The following is a 12,039-nucleotide window of genomic DNA, read 5'->3' as shown; positions in this document are numbered from 1 at the left end:
CTTCTTCAGCACTACTGTTCAGGCATAGACTTGAATTACTGTGATGTTGAATAGTTTGCCTTGGAAACAAATCGAGATCAATCTTTTGTTTTTGAGATTGCATCCAAGTACTGCATTTCAGGCTCTTTTGTTGAATATAAGGGCTACTCCATTTCTTCTAAGGAATTTTTGTCCAGAGTAGTAGATTTAATGGTCATATGAGTTAAATTCATCCATTCTCCTCCATTTTAGTTCACTTATTCCTAAAATGTCAATGTTCACTCTTCCTATATCCTATTTGACCACTTCCAATTTGCCTTGATTCATGGACCTAACATTCAAGGTTCCTGTGCAATATTGTTCTTTATAGCATTGGACTTTACTTCCATCACCAGGCACTGGGTATTGTCTCTGCCTTGGCTCTGTCTCTCCATTCTTTCTGGGGTCATTTCTCCACTGATCTCCAGTAGCATACTGGGCACCTACTGACCTGGGAAGTTCAACTTTTAGTGTCCTATCTTTTTGCCTCTTCATACCGTTCATGGGGTTCTCAAGGCAAGAATACTGAAGTGGTTTGCCATTCCCTTCTCCAGTCGACTAAGTCCTGTCAGAACTCTCCACCATGACCCATCTGCCCTGGGTGGCCCAATATGGCTTGGCTCACAGCCTCATTGAGCTAGATAAGGCCATGGCCCATGTGATCAGATTGGTTAGTTTCCTGTGATTGTGGTTTTCATTCTCTCTGCTCTCTGATGGAGAATTATAAGAGGCAATGGAAGCTTCCTGAAGGGAGAGACTGACTGAGAGGGAAACTGGGTCCTGAGCATGGACAGGAGTATGCTCAGTAAGTCTTTAATCCAGTTTTCTGTTGATGGGTTGTGCTGTGTTCCCTCCCTGTTATTTGACCTCAGGCCAAACTATGGTGGAGGTAATGAAGATAATGACGACCTCCTCCAAAAAGTCCCATGCATGCACTGCTGCACTCAGTGCCCCCAACCTTGCAGCAGGACACCTCTGACCCACGCCTCCACTGTATACACCTGGACACTCAGGGGCATGTCTGGATCAGTCTCTTATGGGGTCCTTTCTGGGTCCTGGTGCACTCACGGTTTTGTGTGTGCCCTCCTAGAGTCTGTTTCCCCAGTCCTGTGTAAGTTCTGATGGCTCTGTGGTGAGGTTAATGGTGACCTCCTCCATGAGGGCTTATGCCATATCCAGGTCTACTGCATCCAGAGCCCCTACCTCTACAGCAGTCCAATGCTGACCCGTACCTCTGAAGGAGACACTCAAACACAGTTCTGTCTCAGTCTCTGTGGGGTCTCTGGGTCCTGGCACACACAAGGTATGTCTGAGCCCTCTGTATAGGCCATGGAATTCTCTGGGCCAGAATACTGGAGTAGGTAGCCTTTCCCTTCTCTTCCAGATCCCTGAATCTTCCCAACACAGGGATTGAATCCAAGTCTCCCACATTGCAGGTGAATTCTTTACCAGCTGAGTCACAAGGGAAGGCTTGTAAGATGTACTTGTGTTTTCTTAATTTTCCTGTGGTATTCGTGTATGAGAATGTCTTCATTATTTGAGCTTTACTTAAAATTTCAGAAGCCTTCAGAAATGCATTTATTATTCTTTAGTGCAATTAGCATTAGATTTTGTCTGTTTTTCTCTCTTTCTGCAAAGTGAGCAACAAAGTCTGTTGTGTAGATAGTAGTTGAAAAAAAAAATCCTATAGAGCTGAATAAGAATCATACGGGGACTGAAATAGTACTTCAGAGAAAGCTATTTAAGTGAAACAATTGTGACAAATTTAATATTTGGTTAAAATTAAAAAAAAATAATAACTTGGACCCTCTGCTTCAATCTCTTGATTTACCAATTTCTCCTTTCAAGTGATTCCCAAGTAACTGTCACTGAAACATAGTTCTGTTCATGTTGTGTTTCCTCAAATGTCAAGTTTTCTTATTTTTCTATTAAATAAACATGAAGTACTTTCATACTCTGGGAATCAAGTAATCTATTCAATTCAGTTCAGTTCAGTTCAGTCACTCAGTCATATCAGATTCCTTGCGACCCCATGAATCGCAGCACGCTAGGCCTCCCTGTCCATCACCAACTCCCGGAGATCACTCAGACTCAGGTCCATCGAGTCAGTGATACCATCCAGCCATCTCATCCTCTGTCGTCCCCTTCTCCTCCTGCCCCCAATCCCTCCCAGCATCACAGTCTTTTCCAGTGAGTCAAATCTTCACATGAGGTGGCTGAAGTACTGGAGTTTCAGCTTTAGCATCATTCCTTCCAAAGAAATCCCAGGGCTGATCTCCTTCAGAATGGACTGGTTGGATCTCCTTGCAGTCCAACGGACTCTCAAGAGTCTTCTCCAACACCACAGTTCAAAAGCATCAATTCTTCAGCGCTCAGCCTTCTTCACAGTCCAACTCTTACATCCATATATGACCACAGGAAAATCCATAACCTTAACTAGAGGGACCTTTGTTGGCAAAGTAATGCCTCTGCTTTTCAATATGCTATCTAGGTTGGTCATAACTTTTCTTCTAAGGAGTAAGCGTCTTTTAATTTCATAGCTGCAGTCACCATCTGCAGTGATTTTGGAGCCCCCCAAAATAAAGTCTGATACTCTTTCCACTATTTCCCCATCTATTTCCCATGAAGTGATGGGACCAGATGCCATGATCTTCGTTTTCTGAATGTTGAGCTTTAAGCCAACTTTTTCACTCTCCACTTCACCTTCATCAAGAGGCTTTTTAGTTCCTCTTCACTTTCTGCCATAAGGGTGTTGTCATCTGCATACCTGAGGTTATTGGTATTTCTCACAGCAATCTTGATTCCAGCTTGTGCTTCTTCCAGCCCAGCGTTTCTCATGATGTACTCTGCATAGAAGTTAAATAAGCAGGGAGACAATATACAGCCTTGACAAACTCCTTTTCCTATTGGAACCAGTCTGTTGTTCCATGTGCAGTTCTAACTGTTGCTTCCTGACCTGCATACAGATTTCTCAAGAGGCAGGTCAGGTGGTCTGGTATTCCCATCTCTTTCAGAATTTTCCACAGTCTATTGTGATCCACACAGTCAAAGGCTTTGGCATAGTCAATAAAGCAGAAATAGATGTTTTTCTTGAACTTTCTTGCTTTTTCTATGATCCAGCGGATGTTGGCAATTTGACCTCTGGTTCCTCTGCTTTTTCTAAAACCAGCTTGAACATCAGGAATTTTATCGTTCACGTTTTGCTGAAGCCTGGCTTGGAGAATTTTGAGCATTACTTTACTAGCATGTGAGATGAATGGGATTGTGTGGTAGTTTGAGCATTCTTTGGCATTGCCTTTCTTAAGTAATCTATTAGCTGATCAAATATCACCTTTTAAACATTGGTTCTTCTTATACATTTGATCCTAAACACACTGCACACCTAGTTTTCTCAAAGCTGCCCATGCACTTTTTTTTTTTTTTTTTAGCACTTGTGTTCTTTTGTGCAAATATCCTCTTTTTTTTTCTAGCAAATTAGGATAGACTTTCAGACTTTATTTAAAGAAGATTTCAGTGTGAATTATTTTATAATTCTCCCAGATTTCTAACCATTACTTCTGTTTCATGATCATAGCACTTTATTTGTACTCTCTTGAAAGAACCTCATTCCACTGTAGAAAATATTTATTTTCATATCTGTCTTTCTTAGGAAAAATTATGATATTCACTTTTGTGAAATGACTCTGCATCCATCTAGTTAAGAGTCTAGCCATATTTTTAAAATACTTTAAACCATAGAAAGCCCAACTTTGTGTATATTGGCTCTGCAACATGTGTTCAAATAATTGAGCTTTAAGGAAAAATGCCAAGTTTTCTTTTCCATGGCTTGTTTTGAAACAGCATCATTAATATCTAATAGTAAAGTTGAATGTGATTAGACTATGTTATATCCTATCATCCTTCTATTTTAGATACGATCCCAAAACAGACACATGGACTATGGTGGCTCCTTTGAGTATGCCCAGAGATGCTGTTGGAGTCTGTCTCCTTGGTGACAGATTATATGCTGTTGGTGGCTATGATGGCCAGACATACCTCAACACTATGGAATCCTATGATCCACAAACTAATGAATGGACCCAGGTAAAATTGTTGCCAGCATAAGTTGCTTCACATATAAGAATTTTTTTCATTTACTTCCTGTGGAGAAGATGTGTACATACAATAGTGTACTTAGTTGAATTACTCTGAACTCAAAGTGACTGATTTTTGTTCATGTTCATGTTCATTTTATTAAAAGTTTATTAAATCATATACTTTTGTGTACTTTTCTATTGTGTATTCTATACTTCAATAAAATTTATATTACAAAGTGGAATTTATGCTTCAGCGGGATTTTCATTTTAAGTCATACCAAGGGACAGGGACTGAATTTTAATCAATAAAAGTGAAATATATTTGTTCACAAAAATTTAACTTTGCATGGTTTTAGAAATAACAAAATCAAGTGGATAGAAGCTTACAGAAATTAGCTTTCTGCTTCCTATTTTTTGCTTGGCTATCTTTGTTATGTTCCTTGCTACCTATGGCAGAAAGAATATTCCATGGGATGGTGCTGCTGGAAACTCCAAATGAAACTCTTCACAGCCATAATCATAAAACAAAAGAACTTTTTTCAAAAAGGCCCCCAGAAAAATAGCAAAGAGGCCTGAATGGTCTGTTGCATAATGCATTCATTCTTGGCTGAACACTTTGTTCAAGAAGATGGAGAAAAATAATTGGCTGATCTTAGATTAACCTTCAACTATACACAGCAATTAGAGATTCAGGATCATGTTCAGAGAAGCTTCAAAACCAGTCAAATATCTGGAGAATGTGTGTTGGGGTGGGGAAACATAAGGGTAGGACACCTTAATTAAGATGGAAAATACCTTATGCTTACAGTTACTATAGACTTGCTTGTAATAAGGGGAATGGGTATGTTTTCAGACTTTTTCTTTAATACTCAATTTCTCTAAACTTTTTTTTTCTTTCTAAATCTCTCAATATTTCTTATTTCTCTGCTTTATCAGAAACTTAAAATCAAGAAACATTTCAAACAAACAAACCATTTTCCCACCAGTGGGTACATTTAAATTCCAAAGTCTTACTTAGTTGAAGCAGAATAATAACCCGTCTCCTCGTATTCCCTAATGCATAGAGGGCTTTATTTTATTTTTTTTTTTAATTTTTGATCACAGAGATGGACTAAAATTTATATGAAGAACTTGAACATTGATTGAAGTAAATTTTTTAAAAAAAATTCTTACTTTTAAAGATACATAACTTCCTTTGATGATATATGTTCAACTACAATATTAAATAGACTGAGTTGGAAGTACAAAATCAAACTCATCATGGTCAAGCTAAAGTATCTGCCTTATGACTATTACTCTTTCCTAAGGGGAAATTCTTTGATTTCAATGAAGATAGATGCATTTGACAAAAGAGGATGAAAACAGGTAGAATGGAGGAAAGTTCAGTGTAGATTTGGAGAACTAGGTTCTGTGTTTTCTGTGTTTAACTTTAATTGTGAAAAAGTAGTGTTCCTTATCCAGGGAGAAGAAAACGTATAATAAGGTATAATTATTGCACTGAGAGTTTAGAAGATATATTTTAACTCCTTACATTCCCAAGTTCCTAGTTTTACAAAGGGAGCAATGCATGAATTATTTTTGATTTTCTAAGGAAGTACAAATTCAATGTTACATATCTTAAATGAACCATTTTTACAAATGAATATTAAATAAAGAGGCCTATGGGCATAAATATGATTTAATATAATATTTTCATTATATATATATGTTTATAGTAATGAGCCATTATGCTTATCATTGCTCTAAAATTGAAGTCAGAATAATGCATGTAGTACTAATGGGTAGAAATTTCCAACAGCCATTTTCCCTGATCTATGTTTTATTATATTCTTTTGGGTATATAGTATTTTACAAATAGCAAGGTGGTATTTAAAATATTTTAGAACAAAGTTATTTTAATATAATAGACATTAATTTTAAAATTTCTAAATTAAGATTTTATATCCATATCTTTTCATTCTTTATATTTTTAAGACTTTCAAGGGGTCATCAGGAAACCCACACAAAATCACTTTGGAAAATTTTCAGGATTCCAGACTACTAGAGAAAGCTCTCATATTTGCTGTATATTGCCTGTCACATTCCCTTCACTTACTCCACAGATGGACAAAATCAATTGGTGCAAGCATTAGAATAAATAAGAAAATTATATTGAAATATATAATAATGTATATTTGAAAAACTTCCCAAGCTAGCTAGAATTGGAAATAATGAAAATAGATGAGGGGACATTTGCAGATACATGTCTTGCATAGGTACATACAGAACACACACATACATGCTTACATGAGTGTGTGTATTTGTGTTTTAAATAAACTTGATTTTTCCACTTAATTTTTTTTTTTTTTTGCATATGATCTGGAACAAAATGTGTGTGCTTTAAAGCATAGAAATAAATTTTTAATTTTGTTTCCTCTAGCTTGAGTAAAATCATCCTTTCATGTGTTTCTTTGGTACATGGTCATAGTGCTGTCATGCTGCATCTATCTGCAGCTATAAAAACCAAATACAATATGTCATTTACAGTCATATATTGAAAGACTGGCATAGTTGCTAGCATGGGTAAGAGATGTGTGAGACTTTCTTAAGTGAATAAATTGTGAATTATTTTTGCAGCTCAGTTTACTCTGTTGTACATGGGTTTAGTTCATTTGCATACAATCAGTCTATAAGATATTCAGAATTAGTTTCAGGGAAGTCTGGTAAGATATTTGCATCTTGGATTGCTGTTTAATAACTAGTATCATGCCAACCTTTTTAGATTAAAAATCCCATGGACGGAGGAGCCCGGTAGGCTGCAGTCCATGGGGTCGTGAAGAGTTGGACACGACTGAACTACTTCACTTTCACTTTTCACTTTCATGCATTGGAGAAGGAAATGGCAACCCACTCCAGTGTTCTTGCCTGGAGAATCCCAGGGACAGCAGAGCCTGGCCGTCTGCCTTCTCTGGGGTCGCACAGAGTCGGACACTACTGAAGCAACTTAGCAGCAGCAGCAGTTTACTCAAAAGTATAATGCTGGAGAGAGAAAAGGGCAGATTGTCAAATATGTATTAAGATAAACTGAACCAAGAGGAAGAGAGGGAAAACTCTCAAATATTTAAAAAGTACTTACATACAATACAATATATCAAATGCTTAAAATAGAATGATAAATGCTGAGGTAAGAGAAATACTTTACACTATGCTAGAACTTAAGTGTATTAGGTAGAGAAACCTTCTTTCGGGAAATTATATAAATAGACTGTGGAATGGCAAATAGATAATAGTTAAACAGATAGAAATATGGGGAGTGGTTTGGTTTAAGAAACAGAATTTTTAAAGAGTCATGGGAAGGAGAACACATGGCATGTTTCATTGAGCAAGAAATAAAGTGGTGAGCAATAAGTTTGGAGAGATAAAATGGGTCTTTAGGATATAGGGCAAGAAACCATGTTATAGAATCTTGACTTTACCATGAACCGAAAGGATAGTTAATGAAGGACTTTAGGCAGGGAAAGTAAATAATCAGAATTGTGTTTTAAAATGACTGCACTTGATAGAATATGATTAGGAGAAAGATCAGAAATTTATTAGGATATACTTCACTAATTCACTGTAAGGGTGGGAATTTTTTCCTTCTTTCCTTCTAGTTTTTTTTTTTTTTTTTCTGCTAATCTAACAAATTGACATAAGACAAATTAACAGGAAAAAAAAACAAATTTAATTTTGTGCATATGGAAACCCCATATGGACTCAAAAGAAATGGCCAAAAGCAGGAAGCTCTTATACTGTTTTAGACAGAATTTAGAAGACAAAGTGGTTTGGGATTAGGTAGTAAGTTAGCGAAGAAGTTACAAGGTTTTCTGACACGGCCTTTCTTGGCCCTAAACTCCTTATGTCTGTTGATAAGGATGCTTTTTACACTCCTAGTAGAGAGAGGGTACCATCTCACATGAAAAAGCTATCTCCTGCTTTAAGGGGTCAAAGGAAGGTCACAGTGCTCCTTCTGCATGAAATATCACTCAAGTGTCTTTAATTCAAAATAATCAATGTGCCATAGTGGCATATCTTGGAGTGGGCTATTCTACTCTCCTTTCACACTCAAGGTGAAGTTGTAACCTGAACTAGTTGAAGATAGTAGGAATGGTGTAATTCAATTGGTAGGAGAGATAATTATAAGACCTGATGTTATTCAGCTGTAAGCTTGAGGGAAATGAAACTAAAGGCTGTAGATATGCTCTAGGTTCCTGTCTTGAGCAACTGAGTAGAAGGATAAAAGAAATAACAGAAAGAAGAGTAAACTTGGGGCAGTGGGGGAGGGGAGGGAGCAGCAATTCATTTTTACATGCAAATATAATCATGTATAGAGACATAGATGCAAATGTAGATAGAAGTATACTTCACCTGGAACTATGCATAGTAATTTTCAGTGCTAAATGCACATAGAGAGCATCTGGGGAACTCTTCAAAAATACTACGCAGAACTCATGTCATTCCTATTGAATGGTGGGCCTTGAGTAGTTATATTTTGTAAAAGCTCCTTAGATGGCTATGACATGAAGCAACACTTGAAAATCATTGGAAACTAAAAGAGACAATGGAAACTGTGTGCAATTTGGAGTCAGAAATATTGAAAATTGTAGACCTAAATGTTACCAGATTTATATCTCTTCATACTCCATTTACTATAATATAGAGATGACAACATATGATGGGATTATAAAAGTGACTGTGGTGATCAACAAAAATTATTCTTAATACACAATATGCTATCAATATATCACATGCTCCTTTTTGCCTTTCACTTTGAGCAAATATCTGTGAAAAAGACAGGAGACATAACATTAACCTTTTTAAAAAAGACACTGTATTAAATGAAAGGTATAAAAAATGATATGAGAAGATTTTCTATTTGTTTTAACCTATAGAAAGATAGCAGGTGACAATAAGCACAATTAAAAGAACTAATGTATAATTAGATAATGGTGGTAATTTTCATATGTAGAGGATGGGATAGTGTCCTTTCTCAATCAATAAGATAGTGTATATAATCTGAAGTTATTTTGCTCTCAGCTACTTCATTTGCTACACTTGATTAATTTTATCTTCGGTTTGAAATAATATCCTATAATTTCTAATCTACCTGATATTTTTATGTAAATGAATTATTCTTAGAAAACTTTATCTAAAAATCATTGATCTCAAAAGTTCAAATTATTAAATTCTTAGCTTACCTCCATGGAATAAATTTTTATTACAAATTCTTTAAAATTATTGTTTTCAATATATTTCTAGCCAATTTCATATTCAGGGTTATTTTTTAAAAATCTCAGTTCTCATCAATAACACTCATAATATGGATTTTAAAATAGGCCCTGTAGCAATTGTAATTATGTTCTATTGATGATAGCATATTGAAATCACATCATTAAATGTCTCTGTTTAGAATGAATTAATAACACATTTTATTCAGTATAATATCTTTGGAAATGACTTTCCAGTGACTTCAATAGTGAAGCAACTATTTCATCTAAAATATGCTACAAGCTATCAATTTGAAATTTCATCAAAAATGTGTCCAGGCAAGCTCCAGAAAAAATCTTTGCTGACAACTTTCCTATAGAAGCTTCACTTCATTAAATATCATTAAAGAATTTATTACTTTTATCAAAATTCCACAAATAATTGTAGGTTTTAAATACTTCAATATTCATATTATTTTATATAAATGCCATTTTTATTGTTTCCATGTTTATTGTATTACTTGCAGATATATTGGGAAATGATAATCATATTTATTAATATTTTCATGGATATGAATGAATGATTTAAATACATTATAATCTGTATATTTTTCCATAACAATAAAATGTGTCTTAAATCATATTTCTTTTTTTTTCAACAGATGGCTTCCTTGAATATTGGAAGAGCCGGTGCCTGTGTAGTAGTCATCAAGCAACCTTGACTTATATTTTTGGAGATATTTTATTTGCTGGAGTGGTTATTTTTATATTAAAGGGCAGGAATGAGAACTTCTGGAGATGAAAATTCTTCAAGAAAAAAGATTTTGGTAGATTTACCTACTGAGATCAAAAAAGGTAGAAGATGAAACAGAATTATGGGAAACAAGAGAACATCAAACTGCTGTGGGAACACTATCTGGTTGTATGTTAGTTCAGGAATGGTTATTGGTAATTTGTTTTGTATTGTAGCATACAATAACTAGAGTTACCAAGGCTCGTATTTCTTGGGCAGTTAAAAGGAGAGAGAAAGATTTCTGACATGGATAATTTCATGACTAAAGCTCATTCAATGTTTTATAATCTGTGATGATATTCCAGAGGTTGCCAAGAGTAGAAGACATGATATTTCATCTGACAGAATCTGATTGATTCTGCCTTAATTTCCTAATCAGATGTGGTCATACCAGGAGGTGGAATGATGCTTTATTAAACAAACATGCCTTTTCCTGATTTTCCTAAACTATGAGGACAATTAGAGAAACAGATTCATGCTTGCCTCTTGCACTCAGAAAACAAATCAAAGCTGCATATGTCATCCATGAGGATGGTTGAATTTTATTGCAACTGTATTAGCAATTTGAAATTGGCAAACACAAAGGATTGTTTTCATTAAGCTTACTATATTGCTTTGCTTTTTGATCACACTGAGAATCAATACAATTAAAGGCTTTTGCCTTATGATGAGTTCAGTGTAAGCATGGAAACTAGTTATTCTGAATGTTTAATATATATATATATATGTGTGTGTGTGTGTGTATATATATATATATATATATATATCCATTGCATGTTGAAACCCTTTAGAATTTTGTTCATAAAACATCTTAGAATTTTGAGGGAGAAATCTTTGATACATTCATTTGCAGTGTTAATGGCCATTGTCAGAAGGACGGCAGACTTCAGACCCTCATTCCCTACTTTTCAAACTTGCTACATTGATAAGCACATTATTTTATGCCAAATGTTTGTAATTGTTTAAAGCATATAGTGGAAATGTTATACAATGTCTTCAATAGATCCAGGTAAATGTTAAATATAATTAATAAATAATAGAAAATTTGCTTTTATCAGTGTACCTTTTTTCAATAAATTTTAATTCAGAACAGAATAAAAAATTCACAAGTTATTCTGCAAAAATAGGCACGTTTTGTTGCTTAAACTTTCATAAATCAAGGAGCATATATTTTCATCAAAATAAGCTTATTTCTTCCTAAATATTATGCTGTCACAAAATGCAATCTCTATTGATTTTTTTTATGATCACTCACTTGAGACAGCAATAATGCTTAGAAAATTCGTATCCCATAATGAGAGTGCTGACAATCATGCTGCTGCTGCTGCTTCTGCTAAGTCACTTGGGTCGTGTCCGACTCTGTGTGACCCCGTAGACAGCAGTACACCAGACTCCCCCGTCCCTGGGATTCTCCAGGCAAGAACACTGGAGTGGGTTGCCATTTCCTTCTCCAACCCGTGAAAGTGAAGTCGCTAAGTAGTGTCCGACTCTTAGTGACCCCATGGACTGCAGCCTAGCAGGCTCGCCTGTCCATGGGATTTTCCAGGCAAGAGCACTGGAGTGGGGTGCCGTTGCCTTCTCCGGATAATCATGCAGGAACTATCAATAGAAAGAAAGTCCCTCATTTTGAGTCAGTGTAAAACATGTAATTGAATTTTATTGTTGGGTAGTGGAAAAATATCAGAAACCTAGAAACCAAGAAAATATTGATAGTTTGTGTAAAGGAAATATTAGGAAATCCAATGTTTTTCCAATGTGTATATGTGATAAAATATTATCAGTCACATTTCAGAAAATAACATAATTATAAATACAAGATGTTAAGGAAGTATCAGTGATTTTTAATTGTAGTTAAAAGATATATAGCTTGAAATGCATATTTTAGCCATTTCAAATTATGCAGTTTACAATTCAATTTTTTTTTTTG

At 35.3% G+C, this 12,039-nt stretch overlaps 1 protein-coding gene across 1 annotated transcript in view; it reads left to right on the top strand.

Annotated features, from left to right (window-relative positions):
- Window positions 1-11,158, top strand: part of KLHL1 (kelch like family member 1) — a 541,880-nt gene extending 530,722 nt beyond the window's left edge. Inside the window, exons 10-11 of the mRNA XM_086328513.1 lie at window positions 3,930-4,101; window positions 9,982-11,158. Of these exons, the coding sequence (XP_086184639.1) occupies window positions 3,930-4,101; window positions 9,982-10,041 (232 nt within the window). The 3' untranslated portion in view covers window positions 10,042-11,158. The remainder of the gene's footprint in view (window positions 1-3,929; window positions 4,102-9,981) is intronic.
- The last annotated feature ends 881 nt before the right edge of the window (window positions 11,159-12,039 follow it).

The sequence above is a fragment of the Bos grunniens genome, chromosome 12, assembly GCF_055505025.1.
Source record: "Bos grunniens cultivar Pamir isolate PY7600 chromosome 12, Bosgru_T2T1.0, whole genome shotgun sequence".
Classification (NCBI taxonomy): Eukaryota; Metazoa; Chordata; class Mammalia; order Artiodactyla; family Bovidae; genus Bos; species Bos grunniens.
Note: the sequence above shows the minus strand (reverse complement) of the source record. Positions and strands in the feature narration are given on the sequence as shown.